Raw genomic sequence first — 22,528 nt, 5'->3', positions numbered from 1 at the left:
TGTATTGACCATAGCTGAGTTGTCATGTCTTGCTTAAAAAGGCATCATAAAGGCTGAGTGCAGTGGCTCACACCTGTAATCCTAGCACTTTGGGAGGCTGAGGTGAACGGATCGCCTGAGGCCAGGAGTTTAGACCAGCCTGGGCAACATGGTGAAACCCCGTCTCTACTAAAATACAAAAATTAGCCGAGCATGGTGGTGCATGCCTGTAATCCCAGCTGCTTGGGAGGCTGAGGCAGGAGAATCTCTTGAACCTGGGGTGCAGAGGTTGTAGTGAGCCAGGATCGTGCCACTTTATTCCAGCCTGGGCAAAAGAGTGAAACTCCGTCTCATAAATAAATAAAAAGACATCATAAAACATTAACAATTTTAATATTTTGAGAACCTCTTCATCCAGTCTGTATCAGAAAAGAACCTGAGGTGAGTCTGGTTTTGTAAATGTGTGCACCATACAAGTGATCACTGCTTCCTTTTTGATGTGAACTGTTGACTCTTATTTGGACTTGTCTGATGTTAGTTTATGGAATCTGCTTTTCTTATCCCTAGATTTTTATGTTGAACTATTTATTGAGTTTCTGTTGTGTGGCATAGCACTACGTGCCTTGGGTGTATAATATTGATCCTGCTCTCAAGAATGGCTAGTTGCAGACAAAAACCAGATAAATAAAAAATTAGAGGATTCTTGTGCTGAGAAAAGCACTATTTTGATTGTACCCTGTTTTAAAACCTGAGTATAAGTCTGACTATATAGCGTTCCTCTCCCTGTCTTTCAGGAACATTAGTAGGATGTGATTAATTTCTCCCCAGGATCTCAGAATTCCAGTTTTACTAGTAACTGTTTGTGGATTATAATTAGAACCAGAGTAGCAGGTACTCTGACGGTTTATTCTACCTCATGGGAATTAAAATTGCCAATAGGCATACTGAGAACTTAATTGATGCACTTGCTAGTATATAAGTGAATGTAATTTCATTTGTTTTAGAATATAGATACTTGTTTCTTCATAATTTCCTCCTTTTTCCATATCCAGAGCCAAATAAGAGAATTCTTACTACCTTATTAATTTTCTTTCTACTAATGGTATTGGGAACATGATCTCTATGTCCTTTGTTTCTCCTTTATAAGCTATTATGTGTTCTACACAAAAGAGGTGCAGAATAGATTTTGAATGAAAGAGTGAATCTCATTTTACTAATAATCAAGAGTTATTTTTGTATGTCTTAAAAAACAAAGATTGTTTAGTTATTTTCATTCTAATGAATTAAGTACTGATTTTCCAGGAGTCTGGTGAAGGCAGAAATTCATCAGACGGTAGAGATAATGAAATTAAAAAATGGCAGCTAGCTCCTCTTCGTAAGATGGGACAACCAGTTTTACCTCGGAGATCCTCAGAAGAAAAAAGTGAAAAAATACCGAAAGAGTCTACAACTGTTACTTGCACAGGAGAAAAAGCTTCAAAACCAGGTAGTGAGATGAACAGAAATAATTATATACTAATATATTTATATCTTAATATACAATTAATTAGTATACTTAGGGAATTTTTACAAATTTAACATTTTAATGGCAATACACACGGGTTAGGTGATTGGCCTTACTTGTAATTAAAAACTTTGCTGTGAATTCTGGGGAAGCGCTAGTGAAATTAAGATAAGACCTGTCTTCTCATGGCACTTAAATACTAATGGAAGAAGGCAGTAAGTTTGCAAGTAAGAAGACTGCATGTTATTTTACAGCTTGAGAAGAAAAAGTGGAGTAATGGGATAGATAGTCACAGGTGGGAAGAGTAATGGGACTTCTGTTTTACATGGAATGGAGGAAGTAACTTTTGAGGTGGGATTTGAAGGGATGCAGAGATTTTTGGAGGAGATACTAGGTAAGGGACACATCAAATCTTAAGGCTTTGTGGTAGAAACAAGCATGGCATTTGAGGAGCAAGAAAGCCACTGTGGAGTGATTAGAAGGTAATACATAAGGGATAGAACAGTGTTAGAAGATGAGTTCAGAGAAAGTTATTGCTTGTACCCTATTTTAAAACCTGAGTATATGTCTGTCTGTATAGCGTTCCTCTCCCTGTCTTTCAGGAACATTAGTAGGATGTGATTAATTTCTCCCAAGGATCTCGGAATTCCAGTTTTACTAGTAATTCTTTGTGGGTTGTAATTAGAACAAGAGTAGCAGGTACTCTCATGGTTTATTCTACCTCATGGGACCTTTGGGGCTATGGCAAAGAGTTTATATTTTGTTCTGAATGTTGTGGGAAACCTTTAGAGGGTTTTGTACAAGGGAAAACTGGTTGCTCTGTACAGTTTGGATTGTAGGAAGGCAGGAGAGAAAGAGAGTAGCCTAATTAGTCCGTAGCAATATCCTAGGAAAGAAATGATGGTAGCTTGGAACGGAAATACAATGAAGGTAGTGAGTAGTGGTCAGATTCACATATGTTTTATAATAGAGTTGACAGAACTTGCTGATGGGTTAGATACAGGTTGGTAAAGGAAATACAGTCTGAGAAAAGAAAAGGGTTTGTGGAAGAAAAATTGAAAAATTATGTTTTGGCCATGATGAGATTCCTATTAGACATCGAGGTGGAAATGTTTTGAGTAAATCTTTGGCTGATGAGTCTGGAGCCTATTAGAAGACTTTGGAGGTTGGTATACAAATTTGGGATTTACTAGTGCATAGCAGTTAGTACAGGTTAAACATCCCAAATCTAAAATCTGAAACTTGAATGCTGGCATGATGCCCAAAGGAAATCCTTGTTGGAGCATTGTAGATTTCAGATTTTTTGATTTGGGATGCTCCACTGGTAAGTACAATGCAAATATTCCAAGATTTGAAAAAATCCGAAATTGAAAATACTCTGGTCTCAAGCATTTCATATAAGGGCATACTCAACCTATATTGAAAATCATGGGCTTAGATGTAAATAGCTACAGGAGAGTTTGATAATGAAGGGACAGAAGCAGAGCCCTTGGGAAGCACCAGCATTTGTTTTTACTTTATTTTTGTGACAGGGTCTCACTCTGTCACCCAGGCTTCAGTGCAGTAGTGCAGTAGCAGCTCACTACAGCCTTCAACTCCTGAGCTCAAGCTACCCTCTCGCCTCAACCTCCTGAGTGGCTGGGACTACAGGTGTGTGCCACCACACCCAGCTAATTTTTTGATTTTTTGTAGAGATGGTGTTTCGTTATGTTGTCCAGGCTGGTCTCAAACTCCTGGCCTTCAAGTGATCTTCCTGCTTTGGCCTCTCAAAGTGCTGGGATTATAGGCATGAGCCATTGAACCTGGCCATCAGCATTTAACAGTTGGGGAGAGAAGAGGTTATACAGCAAAGGAAACTAATGGGTGGCCTGTGAGGAAAGAGGAGAACTAAGACTGGTGGCCTGGAAGCCAGGTGAGGTTTCAAGAAGGAAGGAATGACCAAATGCTGTCTGGACATTTAGTAAGATAAACACAAGATTGTTAAGTCTATGACTTAGCAAAATGGAAATCACTGGTGACCTTGACTAGAATGGTTTCGGTTGAGCAGTAGGGAAGAAAACCAGTTGTAGTGGCATGTGAATGAATGGAAGAGTGAGGAACTGGAGATACTGAATACAGATAACTCTCAAGGAGTTTTGCTGTTTAAAGAAACAAATGCTATAGTAGCTAGAAGTGGATGTGAATTTTTTTTTAAAGAAGATATTATAGCGTGTTTGTAAGACTAATGGGAATGATCCAATAGAGAGAGAGAGACAGCTAGAGAGAGGTGATGATGATGATGTAAGAGAGAGAAGTGATAGTGTAGGTGTGAAACTCAGGAAGACAAGAGGGGGGTGGGATTCACTCCACATGGAGGGAGGTATTTATCAGAAAGGTAAAGCTCATCCATTGGATAGTAGGGAAGATTGTGGTAGGAGGAAGAACTAATGTAGGTAGGTTGGATTTGGTAATGAGAAAATGATAGTGGACATTTTTTCCATTTTTTTTTTCGGTGAAATATGAAGAGCAAATCAAAAAGGTTGTAGCTGAGAAGGAGGTATTGTTGGTTTGAGATGAGAGGAGAAGAAGTATGAAATAGGTATCTTAAAAAGTGAGAGAGCAAATTTATTAGGAAAAGTTAATAGGATTAGGGCAGAAGGTTGAGTTACCTACTTAAAACTTGTGGTTATAAATTTAAAATGACATCTGTCAGTACCAGTGCTTGTTTTTCTCCCTTGTCTTCAGCCATTTGTTGCCTGTTTGGGTGAAGGATAAAAGTTGGCTTTCAGCAGGGTTGTGATTTTGCCAACACACATGTTTAAAGGAGAGAGAATGAAGGTATTAAGTATACAAGGGGCTGGTAATGGTATTGGACTGTCTTAATCTAAGTTTATAATGTATGAAAAGTGAATACATGAAGATGGTAAAAATGAGAGATTTAGGAATTGTTGGCATGAGGAGATTCTAAAATGTGCTGGTATAATAAGTCAGAGCAGTGGGATGTTTGACATTGAGATTTTGGAGATGCGTGGGAATTAGTAATGATAGAATAAAAATAATTTGAAAAGCTTAACATTCAAATTAGTAATATTAAGCACAATTAAAACCGGAAGAGATTCATCAATTTTGTGATATTAGGTTATCTGCTCCTAATAAGTTCAGATCAAAATTTCTAAATAGCGTTTTAAAAGTTAATGAATATATATGTGTGGAAAAATAAGTAGCTCTAAAAGCCATTGTCTAAATTGAGGAAAGAGTAGGACCAGGGTTTAGTCACTATTCATTTTAATTAGGATTTCAGTGTCAGGAATATTTCAATATGGACTATGGGTTCTGATCTTATTTCTAAATAGTGACTGTTAATCAGTTTTGTTTATGAACTTATTCATTAAAAAGGAAAGATATTTTCAAAAGCAATGTAATGAGTTTTGATATTTATTCAAATTAGGTACTCATGAGAAGCAAGAGATGAAAAAGAAGAAAGTTGAAAAAGGAATGCTTAATATACATCCTGCTGCTTCTGCTTCCAAGCCTTCTGCAGATCAGATCAGGCAAAGTGTCAGACATTCTCTCAAAGACATTCTTATGAAGAGGTAACATATATTTTTATTATAGAAGTGTCAATAATTATGCTTTATACATTCGAAAAATAATTGAATTGTTCTAATTTTAAGACTTACAGACTCAAATTTGAAGGTACCAGAGGAAAAGGCAGCAAAAGTTGCCACAAAAATTGAGAAAGAGCTTTTCTCTTTTTTTCGGGACACAGATGCTAAATATAAGAACAAATATAGAAGTTTGATGTTTAATTTGAAAGATCCTAAAAACAATGTAAGTATGCTTTGTTCATGTTTATGCTTCCAACTTCACTGAGTACATAGGTATCTCAGATTGTAATACAGTAGATCTATAATTTATTAATTGGAGTGAGATTAGAATTTCCTTTTGATGTAGAACATGTAATTTTAATAGTCTTTTTGCTGCTGAATAATTCTGCATACTAATAGCATTAACTATTCAGTCTACTGAAATGCTAAATGTATCTTAACCTGATTTATATTATTTTTTTCTTTACTCTCCTTTATATAGTCTCAATTTATTAAAAAATTCATTCATACATTTTCTTCAAAAACTTTTAAGCTAAAATTTATAACACTTTTTTTCTTAAATCTGAAAATAGAGCTATTTTGCACTTAAATCTGAAGATAGAGTAAAAATGCTTTTAAATTGTTTTTATCGAAATTAATTTATTTTCTTAAGAAAATACATAACTTTAGTTCTAAAGATAGTCTTAAATAAAACTTTAGTTCCAAGTATCTTTTAGCAGTAGAGTAAATGTTAATTAAACCCCTAATTTTTTCTTGGGATTTCATGTTTTGGACAGAGGAAATCTGAAGGCTGTGCGTGTGTGTGTGTGTGTGTGTGTGTATGTGTCAGTGTTAGCTCTCAACACCAAAAGTAGGTCTCTGGTAAGTACAATAAGCAAAAGTCATGCCAGCGAACATTTTAAAGGTTCAGAACATGACTGATCTCTTGTGTGTGACATTTACCTAGGTCCACCAGCAGTTTTTTACTATAGATGACTCTAGGTAACAGAATAATTAGATGCAACCTTTTTGCATAAAAGGTTTTCACACAACTGATACAAATTTGTATAAGGATATTTGCTACAGTATGTGATTTGAGGTATTTTCTTGAAGTATACTAACAGAGACTTAAAATTGTACATTCTGCCATCATGGTCCCGAGGATCAGATGCTTCTGGAATTACATAATCTGGAAGCTTTTCTTCAGCAATTAAATAAAGATTTATTTCCCTCAGGTTTTTTTCTCTTTTTTTTTGGAGACGGAGTCTTGCCCTGTTGCCCAGGTTGGAGTGCAGTGGCGCCATCTCAGCTCACTGCAACCTCCGCTCCCAGGTTCATTTGATTGTCCTGCCTCAGCGTCCCAAGTTGCTGGGATTACAGGCACATGCCACCACACCCAGCTAATTTTTGTATTTTTAGTAGAGACGGGGTTTCACCATTTTGGCCAGGCTGGTCCCGAACTCCTGACCTTGTGATCCGCCTGACTTGCCCTCCCAGAGTGCTGGGATTACAGGCGTGAGCCGCGGCACCCGGCCTCCCTCAGGTTTCTTGCAGGTGGTTCTTTGCTTTGCAGTTTCCTTCAAGCCTGTCAGGATTTAAATATGTAAAATCTTAAAACTATGAAGACCATTACATTTAGTAAAGCTCTTTGATGCAGTACCTTGCTATACTATAGATTGCTTATTGTTATGGTTAGATTGTGTCCCTAGGTAGACTTAATACAACTTTTGGGTAGGTACTGTAATGGTTCGACTGTACATGCTTCTCCATATATGTTGATTTTTGTATGAAATGTGTGTTTTGCTGCCTTAAATTCCTAGAACACAAAGCTGTCATTTAATCTCTGTGTAGTAGGTAATATATAAATAATTAAATATTTGTAAATCAGTCTTCAAAAATTGTATCTTTATTACAAATTTCTGTGTAGTAACCACTCTTTTAAATGTTTGTCTCCCCTTCTATTCCTATTTTAAAATCCTTCCAGATATTATTTAAAAAAGTACTGAAAGGAGAAGTAACTCCTGATCATCTTATCAGAATGAGTCCAGAAGAACTAGCTTCTAAAGAGTTAGCTGCTTGGAGACGAAGAGAAAACAGACACGTAAGATTATCTATAAATACGCATTTGACTATCAAAATCTATGTTTTTCAGCCACTGGGTAAAAATTACACAGAGGTAAATTCAACACAGACTGTACAATAACACAGACTTTCTCTTACGTGCTTCTTTTTTTTTTTTGAGATGGAGTCTAGCTCTATCGCCAGGCTGGAGTGCAGCAGTGCAATCTCAGCTCACTGCAACCTCCGCCTCCTGGGTTCAAGTGATTCTCCTGCCTCAGCCTCCCCAGTAGCTGGGATTACAGTCACGTACTGCCACGCCCAGCTAATTTTTGTATTTTTAGTAGAGTTGGGGTTTCACCATGTTGGCCAGGATGGTCTCGATCTCCTGACCTCATGATCCTCCCACCTCGGCCTCCCAAAGTGCTGGGATTACAGGCGTGAGCCACCGCGCCTGGCCTACACGCTTCTTTTAGTTACTTGTTCTCCATTCCTCTAGTTCTTAAATTCTGTTGGTTTCTCTGATCTTGTCAGTTTTTTTTCTTATTTTCTCCAGTTACTAGGTTACAGAATTACCTTGTGTTTCATTATAGTTTGTAAATGAGAAGGATGGGAAAAGAATTAACATCTTTTCATAATTACATCTGTATTTTTCAGCAGCACAGTTTGAAGGTATTATGAATATTGGTAATTTGTAGAGCCAGATGAATTAAGTCAGAATAAAAATGTGTACAAGTTTATCTCTTATCCAAAGTTTCAAATGCCAAAAGCTCTGAAAAATAAAGTTATTTTCGCATAACTGATTTATTGATAAAGCTTAACCTGAATTGCCATGTATGAATGTTCATATTCACAGAAGTATTGTATATTTAATTACATGTCTCAGACCCAACTGGAATGTTATGCAATATAGAGTGTGTGCACCATATTTCATGTTTAAATTTAAAAATTCTGAAACTCACAGATAGCAAGAGTTTTTGTTTGGAGATTGTGAACTTAAAGGTACTTAAAGTACCTTTAAAAATTAAGTATGTTACTTAGAGCTATTCTGACAGTGAGATAGCCGTGTTATCCAATTTTTGTATTACAATGGCATCAGAATATTAGCCCCTTATTCTAGAAAATACTGGTTGTAGTTCATATTAACTCTACATGATTTATCTGATTCTTTTGTTCATAATATTTAGTTACATCTGAGGCACTAAACCTCCATATAGACCTATGCCAGATCTAGTTTGAAGCTCATCTAGAGGCCTTGATTTGACATACCATACTTCTTCATACATTCCTTTACCTTCACCTTATGTAATTTCTCCTCCTCTTATATTATATTTTGAAAATAATATCACCTCCTCTTCTTTCCCTCCATATCCCAAATATGCACATGCCAGTCTTCTGCTTTGAAACTGGCTGTGAGTATCATCTGCATCAGAAAATGCCAGCTTGTTCTTAAGGCCATGTACCTGATTTTTCTTTAAAGGATGATTTGTACTTAACAAAGGCAGTCCCATCTGTGCCCTCCTTACCTGTTCTATTCTGGCTACCTTTATACTACTTCTTGTTATGCTTGCTTAATTTTGATGTTTTGTTGCTAAGCTTGTTCAACTGAATTTTCAGGGTCACTAAGCAGGCTTAGTTAGGAGACAACTAACAAAGGACTACCACATCGGTCGTTTGAATGAACTACTATTGTGGGGGATGTTAGAACGTTGAATTAGGAATTTAAGAGCAAAATAGTTCCTAATTCCCTGTGGCAGCTGCTAAAAAGTACTAAATCAGCAAACATTTCAAATACAAATAGTATGTTTCACCACTTTGCAAATTACTTTTGGACTTCATTTGCCTCCTGATATAAATGTACATGTGAACTTCTCATGGTTGAGGTATGGGGTCTAATTCTTACAACCCCAGTACTTAAAACTGTCTCTGGCATATAAAAGTACTCAGAATATGTTTGTTATATGAGACATTACCTTAAGATTAAAAGTCATCTGTGATGATTCGTTTATTTTTAGGTAAGCTCTTATTATTTAAGGCGTACACTTGGAAATACATATTTTAAATTTAATATTTTTAAAAAAGTATTTTCTGTTAGACCATAGAAATGATTGAGAAAGAGCAGAGAGAAGTGGAACGACGGCCAATCACCAAAATAACTCATAAAGGTGAAATAGAAATTGAGAGTGATGCCCCAATGAAAGAACAGGAAGCAGCCATGGAGATTCAGGTAAGGATAGATATGCCATGTTTTATACCTCAAAACATGAAGATTCAGAAAAGGTTTATTTGCCTAATGTTTTTAAAGTAGTGAAAAGAATTTTAAAATATGCATCCATTTAAAAGTAGCCTATTTTATTGGTTTAGTGATTTTTTTGAGTGTTGAGTAATGTTTCTCAAATTGCATTATAGGTACCTGTTAAACAGTTACTACAATGTAGATTCCTGGAGTGCTCTGACTTAGTGAATTTCTTTTCATTTTTTGGTGGGATAGTGTCTTGATTTGTTGCCCAGGCTGGAGTGCAGTGGAGCAATCTCGACTCACTGCAACCTCCGCCTCCCAGGTTCAAGCGATGCTGCCACCTCAGCCTCCCAAGTAGTTGGGATTACAGGCATGCGCCAATACACCCAGCTAATTTTTGTATTTTTAGTAGAGATAGAGTTTCACCATGTTGGCCAGGCTGGTCTTAAACTCCTGACCTCAAGTGATCTGCCCACCTTGGCCTCCCAAAGTGCGGGGATCCCAGGTGTGAGCCACCGTGCCTGGCCTGACTTAGTGAATTTTTTAGTAGGCTTAGAAATTTGTAAGTGCTTCTTAGGCAGACTGTCATTTGATAGGTGGCATAGCTTTTCTTATTTTCAAAAGTCAGTGAAGAAATAATTTGAAGTCTTACTAGAAGCCTTGAAGAATGGGGAATGTTTAAATTTTTGCTCTTTTAAGTCACAGTTAAAAGCTAGCATTCATTTTCTTAAGAAATAGTTTTTTGTTTTTTTTTTTTTAACTATCTGTGGAACAGCTTCATTTTGGAAAAATATAAATGGAAAATATAAATTGATTTTGATAATTGAGGCCAAATTTTATCAGCTAAAACTAATTTTTACTTTGACTTACATTAGGAACCAGCCGCCAATAAGTCATTGGAGAAGCCAGAAGGATCTGAAAAACAAAAAGAGGAGGTTGACTCTATGTCTAAAGATACCACTAGTCAACACAGACAGCATCTTTTTGATCTCAACTGCAAAATCTGCATAGGTAATTGGAAGTTTTTCTTCCTAAAATTTTGCATTCATTATGAAAGAAGGATACTTATATACTAGTATATGTAATTTAAGTAGGTTTGTTTTCCCAATATTGGTGGTGAGGCACTCAATCACAGTCTTTAAGCTTTCATGTGGCTAGTTTTCTGGTTTGATACTGTGGTATAGTCTACTGTCTAGACCTAGTTACACTATATATGATTTGGACTTAAAAACTCTTCTTGCTGGAGTCAAATGACAAGAATTTAACCATTAGAATGAACATCGAAAATTGTGGGCAGTTGTGATGATACTGTCATTTACTAAAGTAAAGGAGTAAAATAGCATTTATATTTTATTATTATATATAACATAAGACATATCAGAAACTGAAATTAGTTTTTTGTAAAAAAGCTTTTTATTTTTAAGAGCAATTTTAGGTTCATAGCAAAATTGGGAGGAAGTTACAGAGATTTCCCACATACCTGCTGCCTCCCTACGTGCATAGTCTCCACTGTTAGCAACATCCCACACCAGAGTGGTGCAGTTACTACAGCTGACAAACCTGCATTGAAAAATAATGACCCCAAATCCGTAGTTTACATTGGCTTTCACTCTTAGAGTTGTACATTCTGTGGGTATGGACAAATGTGTAAAGACATGAATCTAGCATTATAGTATTATACAGAGTGTTTTCACTGCCTTAAAAATCCTCTTTACTCTGTCTATTCATCCCTTCCCTCAACACCCCCACCAGCCCCTGGAAACCACTGATCTTTTCACTGTCTCTATAGTTTTGCCTTTTTCAGAATATTGTATAATTGGAATCATCTGGTATGTAACATTTTCAGATTGGCTACTTTCACTTAGTAATATGCATTTAAGGTTCCCCTATGTCTTTTCATGGCTGGATAGCTCATTTCTTGTAGCATTGAAGAATATTCCATTGTCTGGATGTATAGTTTATCCATTCACTTAATGTAGGAGATCTTGTTTTATTACAAGTTTTGGCAATTATGAATAAAACTAGTATAAACATCTGTATGCAGCTTTTTGTGTGGATGTGTTTTCAGCTCCTTTGGGTAAATACCATGGAGCACAATTGCTGGATCGTATGGTAAGGGTACGTTTATCTTATGAGAAACCTCCAAACTATTTTTCACAGAGGCTGTGCCATTTTGCCTTCCTGCCAGCAACCAATGAGAGTTCATTTTGCCTTCCTGCCAGCAATGAATGAGAGTTCCTGTTGCTCTACATCCTTGCTAGCATTTGGTATTGTCAGTATTCTAGATTTTGGCCATTCTAATAGGTGTATAGTGGTATCTCTCTGTTGTTTTACTTTGCATTTTCCTGATGACATATGTGGAGCATCTTTTCATGCTTATATGCCACCTGTATAGCTTCTCTGGTGAGGTGTCTTTTCAGGTATGTATAGTCATGAGCTGTGGCTATATAATCCAAATCTGGATACAGATATACAGATTTGTCTTAGTTCTTCACGTTACTTCTTGAGACTATTGGAATTTGGTGTGGTTTAGTTAAAAACAAATTGTCAGAGAATTAAGAAACCTGTTTTAGGTTCTAGTAATATTTTCATTTTAGCTTGTCTGAGTTGTTTAACATTCTCTTCTTCTAATTTTTCACTTCACTAAGAGACGAATTACACTGTCTACTCTAGGGGTCCTCAACCCCCGGGCCACAAACCTGTACGGTCCATGGCCTATTAGGAACTGGGCCTCACAGCAGGAGGTGAGCGGTGGACCAGTGAGCATTACTGCCTGAGCTCCGCCTCCTGTCAGATGCAGTGGCGTTAGGTTCTCATAGGGGTGCGTGCTCCTTATGAGAATCTAACTATTAATGCTTGATGATCTGAGGTGTAATGGTTTCATCCTGAAACCATCTCTCCCCTCATCCCACCGTCCATGGGAAAATTGTCTTCCATGAAATTGATTGCTGGTGATAAAAAGGTTGGGGACTGCTAATCTTGTCCGTATTTACTCATGATATGTTTTACATGTAGGAAATAATTATAAAGAGATTTTAAGGGTAAATTAACTTTATTACAGGTAGAAACATGCATGATTTGCTTTGAATTGCATTTCAGGTAAGCTTAGGTCCCTGTATATAGAAGAGGGCTTGCAGTGGGGAGAGCACTAGTGAATTTTCTGCTGATTCTTAAATGTGGTTATAATATAACTAAATGATGACAGTTAGATATAACCCCAGGAAATGTATGGTTACTCAGCAACTGAATCATAGAACCTGAATAACTTTAGAAAGTGAAAATGGGTTAAGTTATAAAAGTTGTAGTTAACAGTTGGTTTCTTTTGATGTATTCTGGGCTTAGGTCGAATGGCACCACCTGTAGATGATCTTTCTCCAAAAAAAGTAAAAGTCGTTGTAGGAGTAGCTCGCAAACATTCAGACAATGAAGCAGAAAGTATAGCAGATGCATTGTCTTCAACCTCAAATATTTTGGCTTCTGAATTCTTTGAGGAGGAGAAACAAGAGTCTCCAAAGTCAACATTCTCTCCTGCTCCACGGTAATTTTCTCTGTTGTAAATTCTGTAGTACTCATTATACATCTTTGCCAGATTATACTTGCAAGTCTTCAAAAACAGAAAAGTGACATTTTGGGAACCTCTCATTTGAGAAAATAACTATACTTTCCTGTACTTTGAGATAAAACAAGACTTCGAAAATAAATTTATTTGGAGTGGTTTCAGTGAGAGATTTGAGCGTGTGGGGAAACAGCTTTAAAATTCTCTTTAATTATGCTGGTCCCAAAAGTCAGGGATAGATTATTAAAGACGAAATGTTTACACTTTTCTCAATCTTAGTTCTCCTAAACCAGCCAAGAGGGAAGATTTTGTAAAACATTACTATGTAAATACGAATGTAATTTTATAAAATGAAAGTGTGAACTCTTTGTCGATAGCCTCATATTTTGGCCTTCTTCACGTGCTAAAATACAAGTAACTGATGACTAGGTTGGACATTGATTTATTCATAAGCTTGTCTTTAGGCTTTTTAATGTCATTTTCTAGTCCAGAGATGCCTGGAACTGTTGAGGTTGAGTCTACCTTTCTGGCTCGATTGAACTTCATCTGGAAAGGTTTTATCAACATGCCTTCTGTGGCAAAATTTGTTACCAAAGCCTATCCAGTATCTGGCTCCCCAGAATACCTGACAGAGGTACTGTGAACTTTTCTGCTCTTCTGTGCATGAATTGATATGTGTGTTTCTGAAAGTAATTGACAGGGAAATAAGACACAGTAATAGAAATATTTATTAACAATGATTCTTAAACAGTTCAAGTAATATCATATGAATTAACAAATGGATCTTTAGAATTGTAAAATAAACTATACTCTGAAAGTTTTAAACTCCCATGTCGTGCACTTTTCCCAAGATGTACTGCCTCACTGTGTCAGATAATTAAAAATCAATGAGCGTCTACATGGATATCCAAGTTTTTCTTTGAATACACACTTAAATAAAAGATTTACATACTTTTGGCCTTTAATGTTAACCCATTAAGATTTTTTTGTTGAACAAATCTTCTAATTTCCCCACTGCTTATGTTTCCCCATCTTCATGACTACTGTTCTTACTTGCCTATTTCTGTGAATGTGGTTTATGTAGACTGGGAGTTGAAGCTTTACAGCTAGTTGAAAACCAGTGAGACTAGTGACCATAGTTGCTGCAAGTGATACCCTTGGTTGGTTCTACACCTGAGGGAAATAGGAAGAAACTATTATGTGGTATTTATGGAAAATAAGAAGCAGTAACATTATAATATTGTGATAAATGAGACTGGCATTTTTGAACTATTTTGAAGGAAATGTATTTTTGTATGTGTATAGAAGGAAAATCAGTACCTATATACTGTGTTTATATTGAGATATTTTGCTATCTTGTTCGTATCTGACCTTTTTCATTCTCCATCTGCTGATTTTAAAGAATTAAAAGATTGTAAAAAAATTCCTTTTATTATTTGAAAAAGCCTAAATCATTTGCCCCCCCCTTTTTTTTTTTTTTAAGGCTAACATAAAGTTTACTTTTCTTTGGATTAGGCTGCAATTAGTTTAATTCAATGTAATATTGCTTATGTAATGTTGATCAGTTTATTTGGTTAGCAGTTGTGGGTTTGTTTTTGTTTTTGTTTTTGTTTTGAGACAGAGTCTCGCCGTGTCGCCCTGGCTGGAGTGCAGTGGCGTGATCTTGGCTTACTGCAACCTCTGCCTCCCGGGTTCAAGCCATTCTCCTGTCTCAGCCTCCCATGTAGCTGGGATTAACAGACGTGTGCTACCACACCTGGCTAATTTTTGTATTTTTAGTAGAAACGGGGCTTCACCATGTTGGCCAGGCCGGTCCTAAACTCCTGACCTCAAGTGATCTGCTCGCCTCTGCCTCCCAGAATACTGAGATTACAGATGTGAGCCACTGTGCCCAGCCTAGCAGTGTGTTTTTGATTAATAAACAGACTAATCACTTTTATGTACAGTTTGCTTGATATTTTAAAAATGTGAGCTTTATAAGAGAAAAATGAATTAGATCCATGATGTTCTTCTTGAACAAATCTGTTTAGAAATTTATTATTTGGTCAGTCCATGGTAAAGATAATTCTTTAAACGGAGAGGTAAGCCCTTAACTACAAAATCCTTTTGATTTTAAACAAAATTATTATTTTCCCCTCCGAGACACAAGTTTTTATGTGGTTGCTTTCCAGATTTTCACTTCCATTTTGTTCTTGTTTTTAGTTTGGGACTAAAATCCCAAATCAAATATTTTAAAGTAGTTAATAATTTAAATAAATTAAGTTGAATTTAATATCAATTATGTTTTTATGATTTTCCTCAGTCTTCGTGGAATGTACTGAATAAAGTTTTAAATATTCTTAATTGCTTTCATGTGTAGTCATCTGTTTTCAGAAAGATTATGCCTTTAAAAAGTAAACCTTGAATTATTACAGTGTTATTCTCCTTTGTGCAAAAATACACTCTGTAATTACATTTGGTAACCTTTGAAATTCAGCTGTTAATTATTAAGGAATTTTCCTGCCTACCACTACCAGAACGGGAGGTTACAGTCTCTGCTAATATTCTGAAATGTGTTGTGTTCTTTCTTAATTGTTAATGTGATATGCTTGCCATTGCTTCCCTTTCCCATCTTTCATAGTGAGATTGGGCATGAACTCAGATTCTTTCTCAGTAGCTGTATTTTAGGCATCAGTCATTTGTAGTTGGCATTTCAAGTAAAACCTAATTGTTCTCTATATTATGTTTTCTGATGTATTTTTCATAATCTCTTTATTTACTTGTTTTATTACTGTTTCAAATTAGTTTTAGAATCAAATTTGTATGAATTACTAATGTCATAATAAAGATAATCTGTATATATTGATCTCTCTTTTTTTTTTTTAAACCATAGGACCTACCAGATAGTATTCAAGTAGGTGGCAGGATATCACCTCAGACAGTTTGGGATTATGTGGAAAAAATAAAAGCATCAGGAACCAAGGTGAGGAAAACTTTTTTCACTATACCAGCATGGGAAAATGTTTAGAAAGTAAACAGTTCAGAATTCTTATGCAAGGGTGCCAGGTCTCCTGGGGAAAGGAGGCAATACACATTTTAAGTCTACGATAATATACCTCAGAAAACTGAACAAAAGCCATTTGCTGAGGCTGTCAGCAGTAGCATTTTTTTTTCCCCTCTCCTCTTCTGGGATGCTCTCTTTGTGGCTTCTGTTAATGTTTTAGAAGAAATGTTTTTGAGTACGTATTGAAATTCACCCTGGAATTTTGCCTTGCTTCTATTATAGACAAGTGTTTGAGTTAGGGCACAGCTAAGCTATTGCAAAAAAGAGAATCTAAAATACAGTGACTCAAAGAATATAGAAGTTGATTGGAGTGTTGTCCTCAGCAGTCAAACATACCAAATAGAAGTAAATGAGGAATACCTGTCTAGTTGTTTCAAAGGCAAATTGCAGTCATCAACTTCCATTGGAAAGCACCTAGTCACATAGCCATACATAGCTGCTAGGGAGGCTGGGAAATGTAATCTTTGTTGGATGGCCATGTGCCCAGCTAAAAGTTAAGGGCTTCTCATTAGTAATAGGAGGAAAGGAGAAAAGATACTGTGAAATGGCTCTATCACAATAATATTTCTCCTTTTCCTTTTTCTCTCTACATTTTCTTTTCTTTTTTTAACTTACAGGATATTACTACAGAGGAAAATTTAATCATTAGAAGAAATTGTTTATCCCTCCAGGGAATGTGATAATACCTAGTATATTAACAGTCATTCGATAAATCTTGAATGAATAAATGTTACTTTTCTGCCTCTTTTTCTAGAAGTCTCTAGTTTTTCTTTAGAATGATCCAAAATGGATAATCTTAAGCTGAGAAGAATATTTTGTTCCAATGTAGATTTTAGAAGTTAAATTGATACAGTGTTAAAATACAAATAAACTTTAAAGCACTAATAAAAATGAGAAGTATTACTCTTGGGCATTTTGAGAATCACTCTTGAATCCACACATTATTACTGCCCAACACTTTGTAATATGTTCCAATTTAACAGATTTAAACACGCTGTAATAGTTGTTACTAACATATGTATGGTGATTTTCACTCTAAAAGAGGGCAGTTTAGATGACACACATTTTATAAGAGATGGAGTCATATTTCAGCTCATTCACATGTTTTCCTTAGGAGCTTGCATCAGTTTTAGGCTTTGCAGCAAATCTGGCTCTCCCATTTCGGCCATATACCATCATGAAAAAAACATTGTTTTTGAACACTACCAAATTAATAAAAAATTAGGACTGCCTTTTCTATCTGAAACAAAACCTAGAGGCAAGCAAGAAAATTCCTAAGCCAAATTACTTTACAAAATTTATGGTCTATATGTATTTAAGGTCTCTTCATCCAGCCCTTTTTATTTCTAAATTCAGTGCCTAGTAACTGGATTATTAGTAGATTTGTCTGTTTGTGTATATAAATGTATGATAGGGTGGAAGTGTTGGGTGCTTTTAGTTCCCAGTGGGTCAAGAACATAGGTAGCCCTTTGTGGAGGTTACAGCATTGGAAATCAGGGTATAGTGTAGATATTAGAAGACCTGGGTTTCAGTATCATCTCTGCCACTGTGACAAGTTGTATCTGTCACCTTCAAAAAAGTCATTAATCACCTCGGGATTCCATTTCTTATGTTTCCTTAAGAAATGTAAGCCATCAGATAAATCCATCAATGGATCAGTAAAGATCTTAAGAGTTACTTCCTTTTAATATTCTCTTCTGTATTTAAGTTGGTAAACCACGTTATTTGGTACCATCATTATAAAGTTCAATAGATTATTACTAATTGCGAAATAGTTTTAAAACCAAGCTACTCTTTAGCTTCTTACCTTAAACAATTATTTGTTATTTTCTTGAACAGGAAATTTGTGTGGTTCGCTTCACACCAGTAACTGAAGAAGATCAAATTTCTTATACTTTGCTCTTTGCATACTTCAGTAGCAGAAAGCGCTATGGAGTAGCTGCTAACAACATGAAGCAGGTTAAAGATATGTACCTTATTCCTTTGGGTGCCACAGATAAAATTCCACACCCTCTTGTGCCTTTTGATGGACCTGGTAGGTATACGTTTTAATAATAGGATAAGAGCGAAATAACATGGGAGGTGGGACCAGAGTGAAAAGACTGATTCTGCCTTCTTTCTCAGGATCCAGCCCTCTAGAGATGGCTTGACAGGGCCAGGCACCATTTAATATCCTGTAATAAGTTAGAGGCAGAATTTTACCTTTTTTTTTTTTTGCAGTGATTGAAAATGATGAATTAATTGATGTTTTTGGTTTTATACAGGGCTTGAACTGCATAGACCTAATCTATTGTTGGGCTTAATTATTCGTCAGAAACTGAAGCGGCAGCACAGTGCCTGTGCTAGTACTAGTCATATAGCTGAGACTCCTGAAAGTGCACCGATAGCATTGCCACCTGATAAAAAAAGTAAAATAGAAGTTTCTACAGAAGAAGCACCAGAGGAAGAAAATGACTTTTTTAATTCTTTTACAACTGTATTGCACAAGCAGAGAAATAAACCTCAGCAGAATCTTCAGGAAGACCTTCCAACAGCAGTTGAACCTTTAATGGAAGTCACCAAACAGGAGCCACCAAAACCTTTAAGATTTCTTCCTGGCGTGTTGATTGGCTGGGAAAATCAACCTACTACTCTGGAATTAGCAAATAAACCTCTTCCTGTGGATGATATACTTCAAAGCCTTTTGGGCACCACTGGTCAAGTATATGACCAGGCTCAGTCAGTGATGGAACAAAACACTGTTAAAGAAATTCCATTTTTAAATGAGCAGACCAACTCAAAAATAGAGAAAACAGATAATGTGGAAGTAACTGATGGTGAAAACAAGGAGATAAAAGTTAAAGTAGATAATCTTTCAGAATCTACAGATAAGTCAGCAGTAATAGGAGAAGAAACATCAATAGTAGGGTCCTCTTCCATTTCTGCAGGGCCTTTGACAAGTCTTAGTCTCAGAGGTAAGCCACCAGATGTTTCTACAGAAGCATTTTTAACAAATTTATCAATTCAGTCAAAACAAGAGGAAACTGTGGAGAGTAAAGAGAAAACATTAAAAAGACAGCTTCAGGAAGATCAAGAGAATAATTTGCAAGATAACCAGACTTCAAATAGTTCTCCATGCAGATCTAATGTAGGAAAAGGAAATATAGATGGTAATGTGAGCTGTAGTGAAAACCTTATTGCGAATACAGCAAGGTCTCCACAGTTTATCAACCTGAAAAGGGATCCTAGGCAAGCAGCAGGACGAAGTCAGCCTGTAACTACTTCAGAAAGCAAAGATGGAGATAGTTGCCGGAATGGAGAAAAACACATCCTGCCTGGCCTGTCACACAACAAGGAGCACTTAACAGAACAAATCAATGTAGAGGAAAAGTTGTGTTCTGTAGAGAAAAACTCATGTGTTCAGCAGAGTGACAATTTAAAAGTTGCACAAAACTCACCATCAGTAGAAAACATACAGACTTCTCAAGCAGAACAAGCAAAACCCTTACAGGAGGATATTTTAATGCAAAATATCGAAACTGTGCACCCATTTCGAAGAGGATCAGCAGTAGCGACATCTCATTTTGAAGTTGGAAACACATGTCCATCAGAATTTCCTTCTAAAAGCATCACCTTTACTTCCAGAAGCACCAGCCCCAGAACAAGTACAAACTTTTCACCCATGAGGCCACAGCAGCCCAACCTTCAGCATCTCAAGTCTAGCCCACCTGGATTTCCGTTTCCAGGGCCTCCTAATTTTTCCCCACAAAGCATGTTTGGATTTCCACCACATTTGCCACCTCCATTACTTCCCCCTCCAGGCTTTGGCTTTGCTCAAAATCCCATGGTTCCCTGGCCACCTGTTGTTCATCTCCCAGGTCAGCCACAGCGTATGATGGGTCCTCTCTCACAAGCATCAAGGTATATAGGCCCACAGAATTTTTACCAGGTTAAAGACATTCGGAGGCCAGAAAGGCGCCATAGTGACCCTTGGGGTAGGCAAGACCAACAGCAACTGGATAGGCCATTTAATAGGGGTAAAGGGGACCGCCAGAGATTTTATAGTGATTCACACCACTTGAAAAGAGAGCGACATGAAAAGGAATGGGAGCAAGAATCTGAAAGGCATAGACGCAGAGACAGAAGCCAAGACAAGGACAGAGACAGAAAAAGCAGGGAGGAAGGGCACAAAGATAAGGAGAGGGCACGGTTATCACATGGTGATCGAGGAACAGATGGAAAAGCAAGCAGAGATAGTAGGAATGTAGACAAGAAGCCAGATAAACCTAAAAGTGAAGACTATGAGAAGGACAAAGAACGAGAGAAAAGTAAACACAGAGAAGGAGAAAAGGACAGGGATAGATACCACAAAGATAGGGACCACACTGACAGAACTAAAAGCAAAAGGTAAAATTTGCAGGCTGCTTCAGGATTACATTTAAATAACTGTTAAAATGTTGTATCTTGTAAACAAAAGAAAGATTGCCTGCTAGGATTGTGCCATCTTTAAAATTTTTACTATCGGTCATTTGCAGAACAGTAAATTCTCTGTGTTGGTGCAGAGTGCTCTGTACCAGTGCTCATCATCCCTTCTTCATACCAACTGTCCCTAGTTATAGGAATTTAATATTTTTAAAAGTTTTACATTGCTGTATATTCAAAGATTTGTTTTATTAATATGCAATAAAGGCTTAGAAATTTTAGTTTTATTCCTTAATTGGTAAATATGGTTAACTATGGAATATATTTACTGCCTCTAGTGAATGTCCTTTGTATAATGACTAATTTGGGAGTAATGTGTGCTCTGTAAGTTTGTTTTAAATTGCACTGTTTTTAAAGAAACTGTAGAGGAGCAACAAAAATCCAAGCAACTTCATAATCAGATTATGCTAATCATTTAGTTGAGCAGTTTTTGACCAAGAATCAGAAGCCCAAGGGGTACATTTATTGCTTTAAACTGCACTCATTGAAGTCATTTATTACCATATACTACAGCTTTGTGGTAGGCCATTATTTTCATTTTCATTTTTGGCTCTTCAGAAACTTGAATACTTAAGCTTGTACATGATCTTGTGTTTTGCTATCCTTTTTACTGTAAAATGTAAATATTTTAAGGGATATTTTGATTCTAAATATGATAAAAGAATTTCTCACCTATTTTGTGTGTGTGACTTGAAATTCAATAGTAAAAGAATTTCTTCTTTAAAGCTTTAATTACCTTCAGACATTGATTTTTCGTTACTCAGCCAAGAACATATAGACATAGCTATCTATGTCAGGCATTAGATGAGGGGAAAAACAATTTTTTAAAATCTTAAATTAATAGGCTGAGATGAATTTTGTAGTTCTAAAGAAGCTAGAATTTAGAACTACCTGTGAAACACTGTGCAGCTTTAGCCCACTTTATAGGTAAGTTTCTGAAAACTTTTACACCATCACAATTTGGTACTCTGACTCACTAATCATTAAAATTAAAGACCACAGAACTTGAAGAGAAATATGTTTTGAATCTTCTTATAAAATGTGTGATTTAGCCTAATTTGTAAAGTAACTGTACAGTTTCATATGCCAGTTTTACTTGAAAAAAATATGAAAACTATTGTTAATTCAAATGTAAATTTATTTAAACCCTAAAACACATGGTTTTGATAGCTGTAATTTAAAGTAAGAGCTATCAAATGATGCTGACAAAAAACCTTCCAAAATACAAAAGAGAGAACTCAGTATTATTTACTTACCTGTATTAATGAAGAAAAATATAAATAATTCCACAAAATTAAGATTGTTTTCCTAGAGAGCTTAAAGATTAGAGTTAAAAATTGGTTTTGAAACAGAATTATCTTTGTTATTTTTGCTGGAGAGAAGGGAGGAAATTCAGAACCAAACATTCTATCTAATTTGCAATGACTTGCGGTACTTTTTTTCCCTATCCTTATCCTCTGAAACTTATTGTCATGAAGTTCTGAAACAGAGAACTTGTGTTTAAATAAAGCCCGTTTAACTTTGGTCCACTTTTCTTTTGCAAATTAACTTGTTAGAAAACAAAGTTAGTTCCCAAACAAAACAAAATCTAAGTCATAATTTGCACCATTACAAAGAAATTGCTGTCAGGGTTTTACACATTTTAAAAACATTTCAATTTCAAATGTGTATATCGTCAATAAATCTACCTTTACTGATGTATCTGGTTGAGGGAATATCAGACTCCAGATTTCTTTTGCAAGATAAAAGTAAAAATGAATGGGTTAATGAATGAAAACAAGCTTTTAGATCAGTTTTTGATCACCTCTTAGCCAATAGTTTCTTCTACATATCTAAAATTCTTTAATCAGTTCTGATTGAATCTTGATACATGTTTTTAAAATAGGCAAGGCCCATATAGCCTTCTATTAGGGATGAGCATCTCCTGGGGTTAGAGGCAGATCTTGTAACCGCTGATTGAAACACTGTGTGGAGAATAGGGAAGGTATGGTCATATTAACTATTTGAGATTTTCCTTTTGAGGAAAAATAGGGAAAATGAGCAGATTTTTCAACGAGTAGTAGATCCAGTCATTCTCAGTCCCAGGTACAACCAGCCTTACACAAACCAGTGAATTATTCAG

At 36.1% G+C, this 22,528-nt stretch overlaps 1 protein-coding gene across 5 annotated transcripts in view; it reads left to right on the top strand.

The window, feature by feature from the left end:
• PHF3 (PHD finger protein 3) overlaps positions 1 to 21,930 on the top strand; it is a 78,978-nt gene extending 57,048 nt beyond the window's left edge. For all 5 annotated transcript variants that reach the window (XM_032154379.2, XM_032154370.2, XM_032154350.2 and 2 more), the window contains 11 exons: positions 1,282 to 1,465; positions 4,911 to 5,055; positions 5,137 to 5,293; positions 7,034 to 7,150; positions 9,203 to 9,334; positions 10,222 to 10,357; positions 12,689 to 12,884; positions 13,389 to 13,536; positions 15,775 to 15,864; positions 17,785 to 17,980; positions 18,210 to 21,930. In XM_032154379.2, the coding sequence (XP_032010270.1) occupies positions 1,282 to 1,465; positions 4,911 to 5,055; positions 5,137 to 5,293; positions 7,034 to 7,150; positions 9,203 to 9,334; positions 10,222 to 10,357; positions 12,689 to 12,884; positions 13,389 to 13,536; positions 15,775 to 15,864; positions 17,785 to 17,980; positions 18,210 to 20,335 (3,627 nt within the window). In that variant the 3' untranslated portion in view covers positions 20,336 to 21,930. The remainder of the gene's footprint in view (positions 1 to 1,281; positions 1,466 to 4,910; positions 5,056 to 5,136; positions 5,294 to 7,033; positions 7,151 to 9,202; positions 9,335 to 10,221; positions 10,358 to 12,688; positions 12,885 to 13,388; positions 13,537 to 15,774; positions 15,865 to 17,784; positions 17,981 to 18,209) is intronic.
• Positions 21,931 to 22,528: the final 598 nt, after the last annotated feature.

Source organism: Hylobates moloch, unplaced genomic scaffold, assembly GCF_009828535.3.
Source record: "Hylobates moloch isolate HMO894 unplaced genomic scaffold, HMol_V3 SCAFFOLD_2, whole genome shotgun sequence".
Lineage (NCBI taxonomy): Eukaryota > Metazoa > Chordata > Mammalia > Primates > Hylobatidae > Hylobates > Hylobates moloch.
Note: the sequence above shows the minus strand (reverse complement) of the source record. Positions and strands in the feature narration are given on the sequence as shown.